The 24,629-nt window shown below is 39.1% G+C and overlaps 3 protein-coding genes across 5 annotated transcripts in view; 2 read left to right on the forward strand and 1 right to left on the reverse strand.

Moving 5' to 3' along the window:
* Positions 1-6,978, reverse strand: part of frem1a (Fras1 related extracellular matrix 1a) — a 40,629-nt gene extending 33,651 nt beyond the window's left edge. For both annotated transcript variants that reach the window (XR_005008661.1, XM_036596042.1), the window contains exon 1: positions 6,842-6,978. The gene's annotated coding sequence lies outside the window, so the exon portion shown is untranslated. The remainder of the gene's footprint in view (positions 1-6,841) is intronic.
* Positions 6,979-12,362: 5,384 nt separating this feature from the next.
* LOC118825359 (bone morphogenetic protein 4) lies at positions 12,363-16,026 on the forward strand. The gene is made up of 4 exons (XM_036595950.1): positions 12,363-12,606; positions 13,638-14,277; positions 15,697-15,783; positions 15,897-16,026. The coding sequence occupies exons 1-4, from the start codon at positions 12,396-12,398 to the stop codon at positions 16,024-16,026; spliced, it is 1,068 nt and encodes a 355-aa protein (XP_036451843.1). The 5' UTR covers positions 12,363-12,395.
* A 1,722-nt stretch (positions 16,027-17,748) lies between these two features.
* Positions 17,749-24,629, forward strand: part of tspan5a (tetraspanin 5a) — a 34,259-nt gene continuing 27,378 nt past the window's right edge. For both annotated transcript variants that reach the window (XM_036597752.1, XM_036597751.1), the window contains exon 1: positions 17,749-18,153. In XM_036597752.1, coding sequence (XP_036453645.1) covers positions 18,070-18,153 — 84 coding nt within the window. In that variant the 5' untranslated portion in view covers positions 17,749-18,069. The remainder of the gene's footprint in view (positions 18,154-24,629) is intronic.

Below are 24,629 nucleotides of genomic sequence, written 5' to 3' on the forward strand. Positions count from 1 at the left end.
GCACTGCTCATAGATCTTCGCTTCCTCTAAAAGAACCCCAGACTTCTCAGATGTCGACAGCAACAGTGACCAGTCTGATTTTGCTGCTATTCAACTTTTAATGACAAACCACATACTTTTCTGTTTTATGAGCCTTTTGAAACAGGTATTCTCTTTTATTCATGTTTCTTTAATCCCAGCACTTTTTAGCCAAGGTTGGAAAACAGCGGGTTTGGATCACAAAACTACCACAATGTCTGATCTGTCCCAGATGGATTCAGTCCAAAACAAGCACAGCATTCCCCTGGAGACCAGCAAATTTGACTCATTCATCACCCTGGTTCAAGACACAAGAGGGATAAAATGCCAGAAATGTGGTCAGGATGCATTCTGCCCCAAGATAGACTAGACAGGCTAGATTGACCCAAGCTCCTCAGATTTGACACTTGGCTACAAGAATCTTTTTAAGCTACCAGAGCTTTTGCGTAGTAGTTGGTAATAATGAGCAGTGCAGAGCAAAGTCAACATTTTTTCAGATCTTTGTTTTGCTTCTTGCTGAGGGAGATGATGTACTCCACTTTGGATGTATGATATTTTAGTGGTGTTCATTTTAAATGTCTGCTACAGGTTGGACATTAACATCATGTCACATTACATATATTAAACATAAGGTCAGGGCCTTAATCTATGGGAGTATATGTGTTTAGCTTTGTAGTAAATACAATGGCCTCAGAAAGTGTTTGCACATTTGTGCCATACATAAAAGTGCATAAAGTTCAATGCGTTAGGAAACAACATGTCAAACCAAATGGCATTTATTTTAAACCACTGCAAGATTGTAACTTTCTTTTTGGCAAAGTATTGTTGTCATCTGAGCAGTTTCATTTCCTCAATCTTTGCAGGTTTACACCTAAAATGTCTTTTTACACTTCTGAGTTTATGATCGCCTCAAGTTTACTAACACCACTGTAAGAAAAACAACCTGAGACCTGGACGTTTCCACCTCTGTGCTTTACAGTACTCTGAGTGCAGTCTGGCTGGAGTTTTTCTCCAGGTTTTCTCCACACAAAGAGTCTACCATCAGTTTGATGTTGTGCTAAAAGTGTTTTTCTCTGAAACAAATAAATGATTAAACATGTTGTGAATTACCCTACAGAACTTCAAGAACAAGTTTAAAAGGTTAAAGTGTCCAAATGCTTATTTGGGGCCACTGTACATATTATGTGTTCTGAGTTGTGTACAAAAGAAATCTTCCTCCACAAATGCCAACCATAGACCATGTTGTGTGTGGAGTTATTTTAACTAACATAATAAGACGCTAAGCCAATTTCTTGAGACCTCATGTAAGCTGAGCCTCCACAACACTGCAGGCCCAGGATGTCTATAACAGGGAGAGGATTAAGTGCGAGCTCCATGGGTTGCTCTCCAAAAAAAGGGCCAAATTCCTTACTGTGCTTGTGGCAGATTAGCCCTGGGACCTTTTCCCATCCCCATGGTCCTCTCTGACAACATGTTACTTGTCCTAGATCAATCCAGGGGCTCGCTGTAGAATAAACATCACTCCCTAAGTCTGCAAAAACCCCTCTCTGGCCAATGCTCTGAAGAATTATTTCTTTCATTCTGCAAGAGAGAAATGATCTTGGTCTCGCTACATTCTTAAAAAGATGGTTCTTCATGGGTTACTTAAAGGAATGGTTCTATTTAGTACAATATAGAACCATTTCATGTTTAAATGTTCTTTGCATGGAGAAATGGTTCTTCAGATTGATAGAGAATGTGTTGTGTATGGTTCTATATAGCACCAAAAAGGGTTGTTATTGTTAAGCTTGACATTGTCCCAATAGAAGAACCCTTTCTGGTGCTATATAGAACCATATACAACACATTCTCCATTAATCCAGAGAATGACTAGTTAAGATAAGAACTAATTAAGGACTAACAAATAAGATACTAAATAAGAACTAAAAGCATACAATTGTTGTATATAGTACTAAACCAAACCATTCTTTCAACTAAAGAACCCTTGAAGGACCATCTTTTTAAGAATCTATGCAGTTGTAGAATGCTATAGACTTTCTGAGATTTATCTTTCTTACACATAAGATGAATGGCAGAGAATGTGTGTTATCTTAAAGCACAGATCTTATCTGGTTAAGCGTTTGATCAGGGCTGTGCCTGAAGGTGGGAGAGCATTGTCATTACAAAACTTTGCATCTCTGAAGGAAAAATGAAGGAAAAATGTTCTTCACTTTAATCTACATTAAAGTAACAAGATTTTATTCCAAGTACATTTTGGATCATTTCTATTGGTCCACTCCTCACATAATGTTCACACAACAGTAAAGGTCCGATGTTTTTTTTAAATGGTGTAATGAATGTTATAAAATCAGAAAAAAAGACAAAAATATGGTGTTAGGTGGTTTTAATATCAGGGAATACTACTACCAGCTCTATTGTTAGTGTCAGCCTATTTGTGATCTACCAGGTGCCATATTTATAGCTGAAAATAGATAACTACACTGGTTCTGTGCAGGTACATTTTTTGTTCATCAAAGTACAAACAATGTAAATGTTCCCTCAAAGGTACAACAGTGGTTTTAAGGTCCAATTGTGAACCTTAAATAAGTTTTTTACAGGTGAAAAGTACATATTTGTATCTTTTCATAACCTAATGTTTAAAAACAGAACAATAAAATAAAAGCCTGGAGACGAGACGGGGTGTGTGGAGTAAATACAACTTAGAAAATATAATTTCAATGGATTATGGTACAATTATGTTCCCTGACCAAAAGTACTGAGATGTACCATTGAGGTTACCACCCCAGTGACAAGAGGGGTACTGCCCCAGTGACAGTTTACTACCTTTATTTCTGAGAGTGTAGGACTTCCATTCTAATCAGATTATACTGAACAAATGCATTGCTATCTGTTTGAGACATTTTCAGAAGTCTTGCAGTGCCTCTTGTCTGTTCCCACCACATTCCCAACACTCCACTTGTTCATACAACATGATCTCACAGTTGCAAAACCGCAAACATTGTTCTTAAGGGCAAGATTGAACATGTGAAGATCTTGTCTATGATTATACCATTCACCTCATTTAAAGTGTTCACAGAAAGGTTTGAAGCAAGTTCAGCAGCTCGGTGTTGAAAGGTCTCTGTCTGAGCTCACATAAACACAACAGTAGTAGAGGTCTACTTAGGGTGATTTGAGTTACCTGGAAATCCATTTGTAAGGCAAAAACTGTACAACTTTCTCAAAAGAGCACTTAAAGACTGGCAACTGAAAGAATGAAACTAAAAGCTCTGAAAGAATGTAAGAAATGGCCCAGAAAATTAAAAGTAAAAGAAACTGTAATTTTTAGAAGTTTTTTTACAGTTTTTACAGACCTGTATAATACTATTGTTTGACTATCCTGTCTAAAAATTGCCCCATTACTGGTCTTTTTTAATTCAAGGCATGTGAACCATTTTTACAACAGCTATAGCTCAGAATGGAATTACACAAGAAAACACAAGTACCAAAAACACAGGACCATATTTCATGCTCAATTAAAGCTAGTGAACCGTGATTGGAGGTACTTTTGTTAAATGTCCCGCTCTGTTTGGTTTCAATTAGAAGTTGTAGATTTAAGATACACAAATCTACATGTGGTTTTACATGCATGGTGAGCCAAATTAGTAATTGAGACTGAGAGATTCTGCCAAAGGAAAGCCGACGGCAGTCTGGGTGGGTGGCCTGCACCCCTCTGCACTCTCTCTGAACTGTCACATCTTAGCCTCGGATTCCACTCAAGCACGTGGGGGTAGGGCTTCCGAGCCATCAAAATGCAGGGGGAACAAAATAAATAAAAAAGGAAAAACAAAACACTGACACAATGTGCAAAATATAATAAGTGAAAACTATCTTCACACGCCATACTATACACTTTTAAAAATTAAGTTTCCTAAATGATTCTTAGCATGGATATACAGTTCTAGGCAGAATCTGTATTTGGTATAGAACACTCTGAGCTTCTTTAAACTAGAAAGTTCACATTCTTTAAAGAACCATACATCAAAAGGCTCTTCAGAGAACCAAAAGTGGCTCTTCAATGTCGTCACTCTAAAGAACGCTTTTTTGCACCTTTATGGTAAGAAAATCTTCTAGAGGTAAGAAAATCTTGCATGGATGACCTAGATCACTCCACCATACAATACTGTTCAAAAGTCAGAGAACACCCTTTTTATTTAATTTACAGATTAGATGTAAGATAATCCACTTTCATAAGGAAGAGGAAGTCAAATGGAACTAAAGGAAAAACAGAGGTTACCGAAACTGGACTTCAAAAACTATTTAAAGTTTAAAGATTTAAAGAAAGTGGGAGTCCTAACAACCCTGCAAGATCAGATAATGTTCTGGGGTCTAAAAGCATTTTCTCGGTTTTTGCATGTCTTCTTAAATTCTCCATAACATGATAAACATATGATTCATATCAAAATACTCCCTTATCTTTGTTGCTACTTTCCAAAACATTGCAGGACCTTCAGCAGCTGTAAACTCTGAAGTTGACTGAGCAAATGATGAAGGGTTTCCGACATCATGGGTAAGCGCTTTTGATTTTCTTAACGTTCATTGGTCAGTTCCACACATAATGAAGATGAACACACGGATCCACTAATCACAAATGGTGAGAGGCAGATGACGTGTATGTCAACCCCCGTTCATAGCCTCATAACTCCGGATACGATCCACATGTGATCTCATAATACAATGAAATGGAAAGGGCGACTCTACAGATCCAGGAAATGTTTGAAATGTATTTCTGCACTATATTATAGCAAAGATAGAGAAACATATATAGAAACATCGAATTTGACACGCAGGTGAGTTTGTGGACCCCAGGGGGGGGGAAACAGTATTTGAACTATTCATCTTTAAAAGAGAGGAGACAATCAAGCTCTACCTTTCTACTGTGAGAAGACAGCTCAGTGCTATGAATCTAAAGCATGTGTTGCTTTCAAGAAGCCGTTACTAAGAAAAGGAAACAGAGAAAATAGAAGAAACTTGGACATATGAGATGTGGAATAAGGTTTTATGTACTAATGTGTCAAAATCTGAGACATCTGGAAGTAACGGAAGGCAGAATGTATGCAGCCACAGCAATGAAAAACTCTTCAATGTCAACAACCATCAGTTATGCATGATGGACGATCAGTGCAATTTGACAGTGTATAACATCTGAAGGTGAAATGTTTTTTATTACAAGCATCATGAATGCTGATAATGAAAATTTTAATACATTTTAATATAATGTGATTGGGAAGAAATTCATTCTAAGACAAGATAACGATAAGAAGGACACTGCTGAGAAGATCAAGATGTACTTATCAAACAAAGAACAAGGGACTGGTTACCCCAGAGTCCAAACCTCAACATATTTGAATATGTTTGGGATGACCTCCTTCATGAGACACAGAAAATAACCAACTTCTAAGACTGAACTACGGAGAAGAATAGAAGCCGACATAAAGGCAAAACGTGGACACACTAAATAAAAAAAGTATTATATTTAGTTGTTGATGTTTCTGTGCAATTCTCAGTTAAACTGATGTTTTTTGCTTTTTTCCTGAGGCTGAAAACTGAATAACTTATTCTAAATGGCCATCCTGACTGTAAACGAAATAAATGAAATGTTCTCTGACTTTTGCACAGCACTGTTTTCATCATGCTGAGTGAGCAATGTTTGAGAAACATGAAAAGTTTGAAATGCTTTCAGGAGACACCCCATCTACTCAAAACACTCCTACAGCGCGATGCTCTGGGGTTTAATTGCCACTGTGCCTCAATGCAAAACTACACCTTCAAGAAAATTGTGGGTCCTTTGGGTCACAAGGAAAAAATGTGGCGTTCCTTTCTTGACAAGTGGGTACTCTCCACAGCTGGGAAAGAGCAGAGACAACGGCTGGAGCCTGCAGAACCGGCTTCCTTTCCTTCACTGCGCGGAGCCCTGCTTCTCATCTCGCTAATGACAGGGTCCCAGCCAGCCAAGTGTTTCCAAAGCAAAGATGAGTAAAGCGTGAGGGGGGCGACGGGCAGGCAAAAGCTCCTTCTCCTCTTTCTAAACAGCCTTGGCCTCTATTTGGCAGCAGACCAGGATGGCCTTCTCTAGTGTGCAGAAGTGTTGAGGACTCCCATGCGAAAAGGGGAGTGTATTTGTCAGATGGGGCAATGATTAATTCAAGAATAAAGAAACCTAAGTGGAGGTTGTGCACTTGTCTTGTTCATAGAGCTCGAGATGAGCATGTGCTAGGGAGCTGTGGTTTAGACTTGTCTCTAAATCCACAGAAATGACTCTTTCACTGAACCATGACCTTATCAAAGTCAATCAAGACAAAATCACTTCATGATGGCTGAGCTACACTAGTTAAAGATTAAAACTGCCAGCACTTTTAGCAAAACTTATTACCGTCCTCTTTACCGTCCAACATGTAAGTATATACAAATGTCAAGTGTATATGGATGTCAAAGTAACACAGAGGAAGGAAAACACTGTGGCATTATTCATTGTACATCTTACTAAAGGGCTTATTTCTCAAGGAAAAACTGAAAAAACACTTCAAGATGCCCCTTAAAAAGTTTTGGAATCCATAAAAAATGCGCTTTTCTTTTACCAGAGATTTTGGTGGTGTAAATGCATAAAATATCATATTACAGCTAGTTTTCTGCCTGCTCCCAGTCCATTATTACTTTTTTTTAGGCCGACGTTTTGCTTGCCAACTCCAAAATCATCCCTCCTTATTAAAAATTTCCATCACATAATCCACCAACTGCAATTATCATCATTACACCCACATAAAAAGGCAGATGGACCTGTTCTTACCTGAAATCCACAGAAACCTCACACACAAACACAAGCTCTGTTCTCCTGTCGAAGAGCACCCCACTGCTTCAGAACGCTCCTCCGCTTTCCACAGCAAACTGTCTAATTGACAAGGCTCCCTCTACTAGCGCCAATGGCAATCCACATCCCTCCACAGAGACAGTGGGAGGGAAGGAGGGAGGCACTGTGTGAGAGCACAGGGGAGGGATGTTGTCCCACTCCGGAGACTCCAGAGGGAGGGGCGGGTGGGGGGCGTGCATGGAGGTACACAGAGTCTCCTAACAAAGAGAAAAAGAAATGCAGAGGCAAACAGAATGGAGAGACCCAAAACACAAAGTAAGATCAAAGAGAATCCAGAATGCTTTTAGCACTCCACTCAGTCACGACGCCTACACCATTAGATAATTAAAGACTGAGGACAACATGCAGGATCTTTCATCATATAGACGAGGAATCTGGACAAACAATGTATATTTTTAAGACTATTTTTTTAAGCCACTGTTTTAACTACACTTCTATACTGTCTGAACACACCAACAAATAAAGGTTCCAAAAGGGTTTTTTGGAGAAGAAGAACCCCTTTTGGCTCCTTAAAGAACCTTTCAATAGAAACTTTCAATAAACCTGGAGCACTGGAGTGGAGAAACCAGTGTTCTTAGGAAGTCAAAAGTGGTTCTTCTATGATATCATTCCAGAGAACATTTTTGGAGCGTTTAGTTTTACGACTGTACCTTTCTTTGAATTAATTCTGCTCAGCAGCAACTTGCAGTGATGGGTAGAAATGAAAAATAGTGCCTGTCTAAAACCAGATGCAGCTGATCATTCAATCAAATAAATAAGTGAAGCAAATTGTGGTCAAACCAACAGCTATCAGGCCTAATTACATTGCTGACACTAGTTTCCTGTGCTACCTGACCTTTGACCTGACAATAAATAGCTCATCTAGTCTAGTCTAGAAGGTTGTGAATTAAATGTTCCACTGACATTTTTGTCAATGGCATAATTAATAAATGTAAAACCCTTAAAAACTAAACTTTATTTTCCACATTCACCAATATTTTCGTACTGTTCAGTATTCTGAAAATATGACCATCCATAATAACCAATAGAGGGTCGAAATTGGGCCTTTAGAGTTTTGGACTACATTTTCCTTTCAGTGGAGAATCTCCAATCAGAATGCAGTACAGTCCCGGACTAGGCTTAATTCCTGTCTGGTAAATTGAACCATTGTGTTTCTGTATTGCTCAGCAGTGTTGGGAGAGTTCTTTAAAAACATAATCTATTATAAACTACCAACTACATCTCTCAAACTGTAATGGAATTATTTTACTCATTACTTCATGGAAAAAGTGATCACAGTGCTCATTACTTTACTTTTACTTTACTCTATATAACCCAAACACATCTGTACTAACGAGAAAGCACAGCAGCCCTTTTACTACTTTATTTAGTAAGAATTATTTGATCACAGCAAGGCCAGTCACTCTGCCTTTGAACAGACACAGCCATTTATACTGATTCAAATTCTGAACATCTGATGCTGTTTGAAAACCTAGAAACTAGTTGACAGAAAGGGTGCTGAAACAGCTGCACCAAAATAAAACGGTTATGAACGGAATGTAAAGCCTATAGAGCTGTTGCTGAATGAACATCTGTCTTCTTTAGCACAGAGATCTTAATTCATCAGTTTCATATTAGTGTGATTAAATACTCTGACAGATTGTCTGCTGAGTTTATGGCACTGAGCAGCTCAAGTACACAATCGAAACTGCGCAGTCAGCTGTCGCGGATGGTACATCCTCACGCAAATTACACACATGGACTGGCACAGATTATATTAAATTTATGTTTTAAAAGCAAAGAGCATAATTATTATTGCTCTGTTAGGGACATTTGAGCAGGGCGGATTTAGGGATCATGGAGTTTTAGATTAAAAAAAAGGAAAGGGGCCCCCCGGACACAGATTTAAAACTTAGTCCATCTACAGTACAAAAGTCCATCTATCTTAGTCCTTTTACAGTGCAAAAAATGTTATCTTGAATCTAGTCAATATATCTAATATTTCTCATTTTAAGATTGCTGTAAGAATATTATAAGATTTTTTCAACGTGGGTCAAAAAAGTTTTATCCTATATTGGCAGATTTGCTTGTTTTAAGAAATATGCTTGAAACAAGTAAAATATATAAATATATATAGTCAGTATAATGGGATAATTTGGTACAGAGTAACACAAAAGTAATGAGATTTTCCACAAAGTGCTAAGCTCTGTAATTTCTTTACATTTTGAGAGAAGGAACTTGTAATGGATAACTTTTTTGAGTAACTACAGCAACACTGGGGCTATCTATACTAAGATTAATGCTAGCATTATAAACAGTCTGCTGAGCCTGTTCAGCACTCTTACAGAAAAAAATGACGTTAGCCTTTGCTTTTCTCTCTATTTTTGTGTTTTTTCTGCTGCACTTAGATGGCTTTGCTTAATTTTCTCTTAAAGCTCTGAAAATCACACTAAAGCACCTCCTCTTTATAATGTAGTTTATCGCTTAATTTTCTTGTTCTAACCAGCCTGTCTTTACGCAGTTTGTGTCATTACACAACAACATGGAATAGTCCATTGTTACCATGAATGGCGGGTGAGGCTGCATTGAAATGACTGAAAATAAGCACTACAATCGCAAATAACAGCTGTTATAAGAATGTATATAAATTTCAGGATAGGTTATTTAACATCAACATGCACAGATATATAGATATATAATTTGTATTGTAATGGGGCGTTGGCTTATGGGGGATCTACCTTTGCCTAATGCAAAGACCACCACTGCATATGATTAATGCAAGTAATGCAATTCTTATTAAGTCATTAACGTGTGTGTATAACACAGTAATGTGTGTATAAGATTGTATACTGTATTTCACTGTATTTCACTTGTCTTGTTCTATGCTCTATTTGCACTTAAATAAAAGCTCACTGTAAAATGAATGACCACTGACAACACAGGCAAATAAATAACAGCTCTTCCACTTGTATGAATTTGGCTTAATAGTGGAAATCTGAATAGAATACAGGAAACACAGCTGCCTCCAAATTAACAGCGATAGTTGCAAAAAAGGAACCCCCTCCGTCCTGCACCTCCAGCTCCAACTCAGTCTTCTCCACCAACAGCAAGCGAGTCCACATGTACATACAGCCTATTATCTGCAGTGCTCTCTCCCTGGGGCCTGTTGGCACATGACAATGTTTTAAGAAGTAAGTGGATCCAGGTTCACCCTCCTCACACTGACGGGCTGCAGGAGGTTTCCGTGTGCTCAGTGGTGGCACAACGACTGTTTTTCCTTAGATACTTACAAGTAATGAGTTAATGACTGTGAAAATGATCAGAATAGATGAACCAAAATATCAGACTAGTGAAAAGTATTTTCCAGAAATGATGGACAAATCCTACAGAGTTAAATGTTTTGTGAGGTACATAAAGAAAAGCCAGAGATCAGAGGACATTCTGGTTGAAGTAGATTTTGAGTGAGAACGTCTCATGCCAACCCCTCACTTGATCTGTTGCCAAGTGGGTTTCCATGACTGAATACCGAGGTATGACTAATCCATCGCTTGGCTCTGCATGTAAGGTGATTAATAAATGCTTGTGTGAAAAGTAAAGCCTCAGCACTTAGGACAGACCTGCTTAACTCTACAAATACCAAACGTTTCACTTGTTATAAACCATTTATCCATTTGTCTCTGACTAGAGAACTAAGTAGTTACTAGAACTAATTTTAGGTGCTTTCTTACTTGATGTTAATTCATTCTTCTTTTGTATCATATTCTCAGAAAATAGGTTCTTTTGAAAGATCACTTCCCCAGAAGCTGAGCTGAGAATGTATAACAATTACTCCTCAATAAGCCTTGAAGCAGGAGGAAACACTCTTCTTAACAGAGAGACTTGTCAACAGGGCTGTTAAAAGATGAGGTTTCCTCCATTAGGCTCCTGTTTGGATGGGAGAAGATAAATCAGCCATTGATCATGTATGTCACAACACTAACTGACACTGGCTCACCTCAGAGCAAAGCAGAACAGAGCAGAGAAGAGTTGAGCCGAGCACAAAGTCTGAATCACTGCAAAGCTCTGAAGAGAGCTGCATATAAACATAAAATGGTTAAAACAAACACTACTAGTTGTGTTAGTACTATGAACTGTACAACTACCAAAAAATCTAATTTACAGATGTTGTGCAATATTGATTAGGCTTATTTTCATTGGTTAGATTTTGGGATTCATTATTATTTTTGGTCTGATTGGTTAGATTGTTTTTATTGTTATTTAAAAATACCAAAAGAATAGAAAAGAGCACAAGATATTTACGAGATACCTGGGGCAGAACAACACACCACAGTTAAGGAAATATTTGTGGAATATTTTGAGTTGCATTTTGGTAAAATGCAGCACACCAATAATATTTCTAAGAGATTCAGGTCTAGTTTGATCACCCTGGTTAAACTACATTGAATTGAAAATGAACATGTTAGCTGACCAGGTGTGTCCAATGTGCATAGGACTGTATGTTTTGATTGAATTTTCAGCTGCAAAGGTCTCCCCCTTGTGGTACCCTTCAAGAAAGGAAAATTCAAGAGTCACCCAGAATTCCTAGCAAGTTAGTTGATTTCTGTTGATTGGCTCTTATTTTTCCTTCAGATGTTGTTTTCAAAAATAACACTTCATGAAAAGACAGTTTTCATAAATGAACAGGAATACGGGAAAAGCACAAGCTAATGAGATGAATCAACACTGACATCTGCTGTTGAAATGGGACCTTCAAATGATGTACTTGTGATTTCAAGCATAAGTAAATACTAATAAGCAATAATATTAATAAGCAGTTCATTCATATAATAGGGTATTTCATTGTATCTCTGCACTGAACTTTGAACAAATGAATAAGTAACTGAATACACAGACCCTATACCCTTAAAAATGGGTTCTTCAAGGGTTCTTTGGTAAAGAAAATGGTAATACAGAACCTTGACAACTCAATGGTTTACTACGTGCTTAATGGTTTGTTGCACGTAGTTGTAGATGGTTCTTCTGTTCCACCGCTATGGCTCAATAAAAGCAGCCTTCTCATAAGCCAAAGCTGAGTATTTATACTCGCTTCTTATCACCAAGTGTAAAGAAAGAAGGGCTTGCAATTAAAAGTGTAAGAGTTGAATAGAGCCCTTGATTCCACAAAGCGAAAAGCAATCATCCTTCAAACCAAAACAAGGCTCTCTGCTTTGCTCTGCTGCCAGGAACAGCAAGGGCACAATGCCTGTCAAATGGACTGTGACATTCCAGGGGTTTTCTGAGTGAGCTGTAATTACTTTCTCTCTAAGTTTTGGCTGTGGGGTCCACAGCCTGTGAATCCTCTCCACCCCCCAATTAGCAAGTGAAGTTCGCCTTCCCTACTTGTTCCCTCATCTTGTTGTGAAGCTCAGTCAAGGAACAATCTCCTTCTGTTCCGAATATGGAGTTCAGAAGATGTTTATATGTGGTTCTACTCCTGGATACAGTGCGTACCTTGATGTTAGAAGAGGATCTTACAGAAGATTTGGAGAACCAGGATCTTAGCAAGGCCATTTTAGAGATGCTGCACATCAATAAGCTGTCTGTGCCTCACCAGGCAAAGCCTCACCCGTACATGAAACAGGTTTACCAGCTACTGGACACACAGGAGTCAAGGCACAGGAGTGATGCAGATGGGACACTGGTGCAGAGTTTCCGTAGCATCCAGGGTAAGAAACACCCTCTGATGTGTCACCTGATACATTCAGAACCTTAGGAATATTTGCTTGAAGAAATGTTTCCTCTCTTAGTGCTCATCTCAGTGAGTAGTATATTAAAGATAGAACTTCAGATCTACAAATGAACAGCATAGTAAACTTACAGTGCCATTCAAAAATTGGGAATAATTGGTCATGTTAATATTTAGTTATCTTATAAGTTATATTATACATTATTTATAGTACACTGTTAGAAATAAAGGTTCTGTGCAGGTACATATTTTGTTCATCAAGGTACAAACAATGTAAATGTACCCTCAAAGGTACAACAGGTGGTTTTAAGGTATATTTGATTTTCTAAGTGAAAATACATCCTATACAAAGGACACATTTCTGCATTTTTGAATGGCACTGTAAGTTTACTATGCTGTTCATTTGTAGATCTGAAGTTCTATCTTTAATATACTACTCACTGTGATGCACAATTACTAGTACAATATAAAAAGTGGCCTGTGCAAAATTTATGAAGCATTTTATATTTTATTTTTTCTGAATGTTAACATCAGCAAATACATAGAAAGATCACACTAAAGTTAGCATAAAAATGGCCTATTTACATTTTTTCCCTGTAGAGGATGAGTTAACTTATTATTCTTTACACAATTAATAAACATGTAATTTGAAACTTTTGCATGGTGATTGCTGTTCAAACTTTTGCATTTAACTGTATATTTACGGTATTTTGTTAGTTTATCTCAAAGTTGATCACTACTATTGAAGGCATTCGCGTTCCCGTCTTATTAGCCATACAGTTTAGTCAGACATTTTAGAATCATCTTTATCTTTGTTCATTATTTTGGACACATCTAAAATGTTTTCTGTAATTTTAAGGCTTCTTAGCTTCATAAAAACATGTGAAAATGGTCTATATTCTTAAAAAAACATCATTTGAACTGTACTGCATTTTAATGCTGATTTTATCCATGAATAAGATCAGCTAAGTATAGCTAATTATGGATCTATGTCTAAAACTTTGTAACCAGGTACAAAATATAACACCCCGGGCTGGATCTGGTTCAACGTGTCACACCTCAGGCCCTCTATGACTGTCGCTGAGCTAGTCCTACTGAGAAAAACGCTTCATCCTGAGCCACTGACCGTAACAGTGGCTGTGCACAGCCTCTCACCAGGAGTGGGGAACCTGAGCATAAGCGGACCCCTCGCTGAGCAGCTGCTGAACCTGGACAAGCTTCCCCCATCAGGCTACGATGTGTTCAACGTGACGGCAGCCCTGATGCAGCAGCGCCGCTGGCAGGATGCCCTGGGTTTCCAGCTGCGCTTTGGAGATGAAAGTGGAAGCCTAGTGCTCCACGAGGCCCTCACACAGAGCCTCTACTGCTTAAATGGGAGCTCCCTCAGTCAGCCACTGCTGGTGGCGTACAGGGTCAAACCAATAGAGCTGCACGAGGGGGCCCAGCAGGCCTCAGGGAAGACCACCGAGCGCAGGCAGAGGCAGCACTGCAGGGCCAGCACTCAGCAAGAAAAACGGCGACCACAGTCCAGGCAGCAGAGAAGAACTGCTAACACAGCATGCAGACTTCATGTACATCATGTTGATGTTTATAAGAGTGAACTAGCTCAGTGGATACTACAGCCAACAAGGTTTAACATCAGTTTCTGCAGGTATGATTTGTGAATGTGGGTATTCCATTTTTTTCTTCTTTCAACAGCTTTGTTTAACAACCCTGCACATTTTAGTTCTTTTCCTGCTTAACACCCCCACGTTAACTTGATGATGGGCTGTTAATGAGCTGATTAGTTGGATCAGGTTTGTTGGCAGCAGGGAAAACACTAAAAACTGCAGGGTAGTGGGCCGGCAGGACAAGGGTTGAGAAACACTGCCCTGTACATTTCACTGTTTTGCCTGTTCCAATACAACCCCCATCCCACGGACCCAATGCCTTGGGGTTTTTTTTTTAGAGCAACTAAATGAAGTGCCCAGGAAAGGATGGCATGCCCACTCCAGGTAAGGGGAAAGGACTTGCCCCAGGTGGAGGAGTTTAAGTATCTCTGGGTCTTGTTCACGAGTGATGGGAAGAGGGATCGTGAGATCGGCCGCAGGCTGGGACAGGCGGCAGCAGTAATGCGGTCACTGTACCCGACTGTAGTGGTGAAGAGGGAGCTGAGCCATAAGATGTTGCTCTCTGTTTACCGGTCGGTCTGCATCCCGACCCTCACCTGTGGTCATGAGCTGTGGGTAATGACCGAAAGAACGAGATCGCGAATACAAGTGGCGGAAATGAGCTTTCTTCACAGGGTGGCGGGCTACACTCTATTTGATAGGGTGAGGAGCTTGGAGGTTGTTGTCTTGGAGGAAGTTGGCCTGGGAGCGGCTTGGGGTCCCCGGGAATGAGCTGGAGGAAGTTGCGGGGGACAGGGTCATCTGGGATTCTCTGCTCTCCCAACTGCTTCCGCGACCCTAGCTGGACTAAGCGGTTGATGATGATGATGATAAATGAAGGGTTCCACTTCAACAGTATCACATAAAACATATTAGGGTTCGGTCAACCGATGCTGCAAATGCTGGGTCGATGTATTGTACCTGTGTGTGATTAGAGACTGTAGGATGTTCTCCGCTGTTCATGCTCTTCCAGAATGTTCCACTTTATTCACTCTGTTCTAGAACGTTCTTGTTGCATTCACATGGTTCATTCATCTTTTCTGTCTTATTCTGACTCAGTAATAAAACCAAATGGCCACTTTACAAGGTTGGTGTTTGTTGGGGAATGTTGGCTCAGTGTGCCATGACCGCAAGGTCAACAAAAATCAGAAATCATAGCACATTTTTGAGACATGTACCGAGACACCAAGTGAAACACGGTGTCAGAGAGGGTCTCTGAGCTAGCCGAGCATTCTCTCTTAATGATGGTCCGGGCAAAAGCCATTCCATTACAGGAAAATAAGGAAAAGAAACATTTCAATTTGATGATATGATGAATTATGCATAATATAATTAGGCACAAGATAAAAACCTAAAGCTAAAAGTCAAATTTGACCTCAGGATGACTTTATGATAACCGAAAGTCAATGTCTCTTTTGCAGGGGTTTGTGTATGAGGGAGAAATCCAAGCTCTCTGTGGATGTACAGAAGCTGAACAAAAGGAACAAAGAAAATGATAAGCCCAAAAGGTATAATTTAAACCAATTTCTCTCTAATGATTTGTCACCTGGTTTTCAATTGCAGTGAAATCAGTTGGATTGATAATTATTTTAAATGTTTACAATCTTGTACTTCTTTCCAGTTCACAGTGCATTCCACAGGAGCTGTCTCCCCTCAGAGTGATGTATCGAAGTACCACGAATTACATCATTATAAAGGAGTTAAAGGACATCAGGGCAGAGAGATGTGTCTGCCCACCAAAGACTGAATAATAATAAGTGAACTGAAACACTGACACCTACTCATATGCAAAGGAGTTGGTATACAGTAGTGTGAATTATAAGACAATGCCATTAGCCAACATCCACATGAAATCTGATCCAGCATAACAACTTCATCATGTATGAATTGTAAGGTAACTCAAGCTGAAAAATAACTCTATTCATGGGAGTTGCAATATAGTGTTTCTCACTACCAACCAAGATGACCCATTTCACTGCATGTTGTGTTTTCCCTTCTGTAATGCACCTGATTCAGCTAATCGAGTAGTTATGGACTCATTCATGAATTATAGGTGCAAGGGAGCAGAAAAATAATACAAAATTAATAATAAAAATTGTGCAGTGCATTTGATTCCCATGACTGGGATTGAGAAACATACTGGATACACCATTAAAAAGGTGAGACTACTAGTTCACACTGTAACGCTTTACACCACAAGGGGGCAGAAGAATGCAAAGCAAGGAGTAAACGGAGTTAAAACATTCTATCTCGAATGTATAACGTTAACCGTGTAAACAATAAAAGGCTACGAGCATTCTCAGTGTATTAATAATGTGAATATAGTTTATCCTTATGAATGATGGTAAAGTTAAACTGAGGCAGATTAGCCTGTGAATAAGAACTGATAACACTTTTCATCTCTAAGGACTGTAAATCACAAAGACTCAGCAACTTTAACACTATCGTGAAACAAAACTGGCGCTTAGAATGCCAAAATGAACTTATCTTCAGCTCCTCGTGGCAGAAAATTTGACAGTGTTTGTATAAAAACGCTCCTTTGTTGAAATGTTCGCCTTAGCTAGAAAACTAGGGCTGACAGCCGATCCCAAATGGAGTCGATTCTCCGATTCCAAGCGTTTGAGAATAAAGAGTCGACTCGTAAGCTTTGTACTCGATTCCACACAGACGTTCAAGTTTGCCCATAACCTCGCACACCGAGGATGATAGCGCTGCTCCGCTGTCAAGGTTTTCACAGCCTGCCTGAAAACTTCATCCTTCCACAACGAACACATCAATACTAAATACTAGAGTGGCTAGATTGGCTGCGTGTTGCTTTGGACAAAGTAACGTAAATTTTATTTTTATAAAAATGTGGTCTACAATGCCCTGCGATGGACTGGCGACCTGTCCAGGGTGTATCCTGCCTTCCGCCCAATGACAGCTGGGATAGGCTCCGGCACCCCACCGCGACCCAGAAGGATAAGCGGTTTAGATGATGTATGTATGTATGTGGTCTACAATCAACTTCCTATGCTATGCCTACAACTTCCTATGCCTATGTTAAAACCTCTAGTTACCCACCCGAGGCTAACACGGGAAAATTAGGTACAGTTAAGCTAATCAGGTAATTTGGCTAGCGTTAGCGCTCTAAAACTGCCATGTTTGATTAACCTTGCATTTTTGAAGAACCACTGATGTGGCAGCACATGCAGTTAATTTACCATCAACCAAGTGTATTATTACTTAATATTACACCTTTTACTTTATCAGTTCGGTTTTCTTACGTTTTTATTTTGGAATCAAGAAAGTTACTGCACGGAATCGACTCCGTTAATTCTCATCACACAGAACCTGAATCGGAGTCGACTTCCTTATTTCTGGAATCGAGCAACTCTACTGTAAACGTTCATGTTCCCGCCTACCACACTTCCTCCGCGATTGCTGCGTTTTGATTGGCTGAGACCGCCATCAATCAAATCCAGCCATGTCAAGTGCAGGGAGAAAAGCGAGCTGAGGGTTAAAACTAATCTCAGAAGAAAGGCCGTTATTCGTAGCCGCGGTTTGTTTTATCGGCCTACAGAGGCCTCGTACTAAAGACATGCCCCGTTCGTTTGGGCTTTTAGGCGCCAACTTTTAACCGCGCCGAGGAATTCCCCCAGTATGTCCCCCGTCTGCGGACACTGAGCCGTCGCTTTTCAGAGAGGATAACAGGGATAACGGGGATAACAGGAGTGAACCTGCTGCTGCTCTCCGCGGTGGATGTGACCCACTAGTTAGTATCTGCGCTCAGAGACGGATGTGGACGAGCATCAATGATGTCAGGAAAGCATTACAAGGGCCAGGAGGTCAGCTGCTGCATCAAATACTTCATATTTGGATTTAACATAATATTTTGGGTAAGAGCATTTCCCCGTCGCTGTGTCTTTATTCTGTCTGTTCTTGTCGTTTTGTGAATCCGTGTCGTTATCGTTTCTCACTGTGGGCCTGAACGCTGTGGGGTTTGTTTTCTCGGTTTTATTCTGTGGACTGTTCTCTTTGTTCAGAGCGCACGACGAACTACAGCGCCGCGGACGGAGAAGCGGCTTGTGAGCGTTAGAAGAGCCGAACACGCTTCACTGTTACTCGGTGATAAGCGCAGCTCCAGCATTTGGTGGAGCAGTTTATCCGGACAGCCGGAGCTCAGTGTAACCTGACTGTGCGCACAGATAATCCGCTTTAGCTCTGTACTGAGGAGTGCTGTCGGCCTTCTAATACGATATTACAATTTCAAACCACATGACTAGGTGGTCTATCTATCTATCTATCTATCTATCTTGTTAAATTTTCTTTCTCATTGCCTTGCTTTTATTTTTTCTCTTATTGCATAAGGACCCTAATTATTGCAAAAAACAATAATGCATATTCACTGGAATAATCAGAAGTTAATTCTCTACGATGACTTTCTTTCTTTCTTTATTTCTTAGTAATTAAGAAAACAATAATAATGATTGTAATGGGGAAATGATTTGGGAAAATAACTGATTTTTCTGACCAATACTGCAATTTAAGTGCTGTTATTTTCTAGAAGTTAAGCTTCTTTTCCCCAAAAGACCAGCACATCCATTTTTAAGGACGTGAATGTAGCGTGCTGGAGTGCTGTTCCACAAACTCAGCATAATTAAGTTACACTGGTTTAAATATTGAATAATGTAAGATACAATTAAAATTGCAGCTCTTGCAATCTGAAAATTGCAATTTCAATATAAAAACAATGAATCATTTCAGCCCTAAAGTCAATTAATATTTACAGAACTACACAACCATTAATTATATTCAACAACATTCTTTTTTCCTTCTTTCTTTCTTTGTTTTTCTTTCTTTCTTTCTTTCTTTCTTTCTTTCTTTCTTTCTTTCTTTCTTTTCGTTCTCCCTTTCCTCTCGATAATTAGTAGAAAGACAGTCATGCATATTCAGTAGTCTACTCAAAAGTTCATTCTGAACAGGAATGTCGAGCTGGGCTTCAGGAACACTGAGTGCCACGTCTCAGTAGTTTTTGTAGATACAGCACTCAGCTGTTAGATTAAGCCCAGCAGACAGTGATTCTGTCAATACAGCTGTAAGCTGACTCGGCATCAGTGCACAACTTTCCAACTCCAAATACAGCAAAGTTAAGCAATTTACCACTTTCATTAAATCACGAATGGGTTTCCTTTTTTCCTGAGTCACAAAATGTCACTAAATTGCAGTTTCAGCTTGTCAGGGGTTGGGGGGTTTGGGGGCTTCTGTGTGTCGTTATAGAGAGCTCTCAATGCACGTTCAGCATGTTCAGTATCGTATTTCTAACAAACAGGCTGCTCTATTGTTATTGCCAGTTTGCTTCAATTACCGCCCCCTTGTTCTTCCTAACAAGTTATTTGCATTGCATTGACATGCCATGGTACCATGCCATGAATTGCACTGAAAGTGTTTGATATAAAAGGCTTTATTTTCGATTAGTTAAGTTCCCTCTGCAGGCATAGCTTATCTATAGCAGAGAGCCTCACAAAGACAAGATCCTTGTGCTTTCCACTCTGGAATAACCTCCATTTATCTTGTTTGCTCTGCAAGTGTGTAGGAGTCATTTGTGCTGTTTCTCCCTTTTCTGGGAATTTGCAGTACTTTACATTGCAGATGTGCTTAGTCAAACCCAACGTTAAATATTTAATCAAGGGTGGAAGTGCTAGAATGTAAAATTTAACGCTACGTTTTGAGGGGGAGGAAGAGAGAAAATCATATTTGCTGTCTTTCTGTTAAACTTTTCATCATTTTTAAAATTAATGTCCTAATTTTTCACAATTTGGTCCCCCCTTTTTGTGATACGTATTGGCTCCATCATACATAACCAACAACAGCAGTCAGCACAGCAGGGTCTAAAATCTGAGTCCCAGCTTTAGGGAACAGCTCTGCAGTGTTAAACTGAATGTACGTTTGAATGCACGTTCCCCCGGGGGAGAATTTGTCATCTTTTATCATTGAATTCCTATGGACGAGTGGATGATATTGCAGTGCTGGAACACTGTGCTTTCAACATTGTGGCACAGTGGTTAATGGAATAGCCTTCATTTTACCCACTTCAACTCAGACTAAAGCATTTGTAATGAATAATTTGAGTCCACTGTGAATAACTAAGAAGCAGAATTTATGCATTATGAAATTTGTTCATTTACGCAATTACTGAAAAGATCTTTTATGGCAAAAACCAAGCTCTATTTGTCTCAGCACAGGCCATTGACGGTCAGCGCTTGTGTCCTGGTTTGCGGTTCAGCTTGCCAGAACCTCTTGAGAAGTTCACATCCCTGGCAACAGCTAAATGAAACCACGCCCCCGCACACCCTTCAGCTTTGCATCACTTATGCAGGCTGAGTAGAGTAATTAAAGAACCCTCAAGACCTGAGAGCATTTCTGGGTCAGTGGCATAATGAGTGCTAAGAGTTTAATTGCAGCGACTAGTAAATTTTAAAGGCTAAATGAGGATAAAAGTGAGGTACTCATCTATTTTTTATTTGTCAAAATCAGAGCTCAACACTCACTGGTGGTTTTTATTTTATTACTACTTGAACTGGCAAACATATAAACATAATGCTCTACACTAACTTCATACTTCGGCTCACTTTAGTGCACTCTACATATGGCCTGTATTCTGCTTTCAGGGCGGGTCTCTAAACCAAGTGTCAAGCTCCACTAGCTTGTTCCTTCAGTGAAAGCACTCCTTTGTTTTCTGTACGGTGTTTTCCTGGCAACATGATGCAGGGGTTCTGAGGCATTTTCTGGAGCCTTGCTCATTTCCTGATGTTTTTTCATCAGCCATCAATGAGGCTGTGAGATATATACATTTATATCTCTATACATTGAATAGATATACATGCGAGATATATATCTTCATTGTTTCCAACAAGGTATTCTGGCATATATCAGAAAGCTAGTAGTAGGCTGAATATGTTACTTTGCAGACATCATAAAAGTGATACTAATGCCTGCAGTAAAGGCACAGATGCTTTTAGGTTAATGGTGAGTGCAGTCAGTGCACCAGGTTTGGAAATAGGGACCCCTGTGGTAGAATTAAGCCTCATCAGGATGAGAGATGAATAAACTAAAAAAATAAAAGTTAAATAAAATTCTTACTGGTGTTATAACACCTTTAGAGGGCAGCAGTGAGTAATGTTAGTTTATTTGAACTCAGGCTGTTTCTATTGCCATTTGGGAGCTACTAACTATCAAAAGCTACGAAACAAGGTAGCTAAACAGACCATTTGGCCAGCTACTTTAGGCTGTTTTATAAGTTGGATACAATGAACAAATGAATTTTTTACAATCATTTATATAATCCTCAACTAAAACTTCACAATCATGACAGGCCTACTTGTAAAGCTATGTCCCGATGAATGCAAATACATCAGCTTTTGTGCTCTGTATGGCCAGTGAGGGCCAGATTAGTTGTCACCTTTCCTGTTACTTTTTCTGTGTAATTGTCTCTGGGTTGCTGAGCTTTTGTGCTTTCATACTACAGACAGTATTCATTTACCTTCAGAATGCTCACCTTTCTCACCCAAGGACCTCAGACAGCAACACTGCAAATTATATCTTGGCCAGTGAAAGCAACTTAAATGTAGACAATAGGCCTATGTTTCTCATCAAGCTTATTGAATCTACTTTTTGAGATATTTACATATTTAAAGTAATCTTTTTAAGTGAAATTATTTAATTGCACTGACAGATGAATACTTTGTGGCCAAAAGTTTGTGGGTATGTGACCATCACCTTGGACATCCCATTCCAAAACAATGGGTATTAATATGGAGTTGCCTGCCTTCTGCAGCTATAATGGCCCCCACAAGACTTTCCACAATGTTTTGGAGTGTGTCTGTGTGTGTACAGCAATGCAATGAGATTCCAAGTCATTTCAGACCATTTCTATTGGAGATTCTGTTGGAGTCTTGAGAAAAAAAAAAACAGAAAACAAAAAACAACTAAAAAAAGTTTTGATATGCCAGCAATGATAAGCAATGTGAAGCAGCTGTCATGCTCCTTAAGCATTTTTCAAGTCTGTATAAAGTTATTTTATTTCATTTTATTTTATTATTCAACAAATTTGCATCCTTTTAGACACTTCTCTATTTAGAAAATAGGTTGGTTTATATTAGGGATGGATTACTGACAGGGACAGTGTCCAGGGGCTTTGGGGGTTCTCGTATTCCAAGTTCAATGGAAGTCAAGAACTTGTCGCAACCCACTGCGGATATATAGATGGTACAAACAATTAAATCAATGAAATAAATGAAAGAAAACGTTTTTCTGTTTTCAGGCCAGTCACGTTTTACATTGTTATTGACTCACATATTGCATATTAATAAGGTGAATTTTGTTTATTTTCCAAACAAAAAGAAACAAATTTGCATTGCACGTAAACCACATCTGTGAACTACTGTCTATTATTATTCATACATTTATTGTTAGAGTTCAGGGGGCCTTCAAAGATGCTGGTGTCCATGGTCCCCACAACACCTTCCCTGGTTCATGTAATGTAATATATATTCATATTTTATATCTGTCTGCAAGTGTTTGAAACAGGCCTTAACGGTGTTAGTTACACAAGTGATCATCTGAAGTCTGCTCATCAGAAATACGCCTACTCAACTGTGCAAACACGATAGTGAGTCATAATACAAGATTGACAGCAGATGATCTCTTTATATTTGTGTGCATGAGGAGCGTTTGCAAATGTACAATTATAATGGCAGGCACTTCTTACAGCTTTCCTGAAAAAATAGAGCTTTCTTTCTAGCAGCAATGCTTGTGTATCACTCTAGGGGAAGCACCAGATGTTTTTTAGTGCAGTTCTGCATTTTTCAGTATGTGCTGGTCTGATTGCTTTTCTGTTTCTGCATATGTGTCTGTGTATCACATAGTGGTGGTGGTACTATACAGAGAAATTAAATAAGAGAAATGAAAACACTAAGAAAATGTAGTGGTTTCGTTATCAGTGGACATTTTGTTTGGCTACTGATGTCTCACACATGAAAATAAAGCATCTGTTTCTGTCTTTTTGAGAAGAACACATTGATTGACAGCAGATGAATGAGAATGATATATCAGATTTGGGCAAATATTGCTGCTTTTCTCTGCAGTGTAACATGCTCATTGCACTGCACCAGCAGGTCTAAGTGTGTTCCTTCTGTATTTACTGACTTTTACGTTGGGCAAAGATGAATACAGTTAATTGCTCTCTCATACAGTGAGTACATTAAATATTCATCCAGCTTCAGAATGGTCCCTTTTAGAGGTGTAATGATAGTCATTCCAAGATTCGATTTGTTTCCCAATAATGAGATTACAATTTAGTATGCTTCTGATATTTTGAACAAAATTTGAATGAAGAAAAATGATGACAGTACTTGTTTAGCAACTTTGTAATGACACTAGAGCTGCGAGGCAGGAGGAGTGCTGGAGTGAGGTGTTGACTGGTGCTGGTAATTTGCAAACTGTGGGATCAGATAGTGCAGTTAAGCTAGATGGCATAATTAATAGAATGTTCATTCTCCAAATGCTTTGTTATATCTTCACGATGCACATTGTCACATTTTTGCACTGTGATATTACAGTATTGCAATGTATTGTTAAACCTCTAGTCACCTTTAACTTTCAAATAGCTCAACCAGCAGATGTGCAAAAATGGTATTCTAGCCAGTGAAAGCACCTTAAATGTGGCAATATATGTTTCTCATTAAGATCTGCCGCTTGATATATTTAGTTTAGAGTAGCAAGTGAAATTCTTTTTACTGCAGTAGGAGATCATTTTGTTTCTTTTAACAATCTTATAATAGGGCTGCATGATATGGAAAAAAACAGTAGTATTGTAATTATACTGCTACATTTTGTGACTGCTGTACCCTTATAATATATTAAAATGCATAGTTTGAAACATTAAAGTGACGTGGTTTAGGACTGGTATACATTGTTTTGACCAATTATTTATTCATTTAACGAATATTGCATAAAAACCTTGATTATTTGGAACTGACTGGTCAGAATGCTCACAGCACATAGCAAAAAATACACTCAGATGGGTTACATGGCCTATTTGCATACCTCAGGCTTCTGTGATTCCTGTATTACACAGGCCAAGACAGTAACAGTTAACAAACAATATATTGAGCAGACGTCTTTCATAATGAGAAATATCAGATGCCTACATTAAAAATGTTTTCACTTGCCAAGATGTCATGCATCGTCTTCATCTTATTGCTCTCAGTTGTAGGAAAGGACGCGAAGTGATTTTCTCCTCTTTGATTCTGGACACATATTCTTTCACACATCTGAAATCACACAGACTGGATCAACAAACAACAAGGAGATT

This window comes from Colossoma macropomum, unplaced genomic scaffold, assembly GCF_904425465.1.
Source record: "Colossoma macropomum unplaced genomic scaffold, Colossoma_macropomum, whole genome shotgun sequence".
NCBI classification, from domain to species: domain Eukaryota; kingdom Metazoa; phylum Chordata; class Actinopteri; order Characiformes; family Serrasalmidae; genus Colossoma; species Colossoma macropomum.

Coding starts and splice junctions, on each gene's coding strand:
- LOC118825359 (XM_036595950.1), top strand. CDS start 12,396: ATGTTAGAAGAGGATCTTACAGAAGATTTGGAGAACCAGGATCTTAGC. Junction 12,607..13,637: donor GAGTTTCCGTAGCATCCAGG/GTAAGAAACACC, acceptor CTTTGTAACCAG/GTACAAAATATAACACCCCG. Junction 14,278..15,696: donor TTTAACATCAGTTTCTGCAG/GTATGATTTGTG, acceptor TCTCTTTTGCAG/GGGTTTGTGTATGAGGGAGA.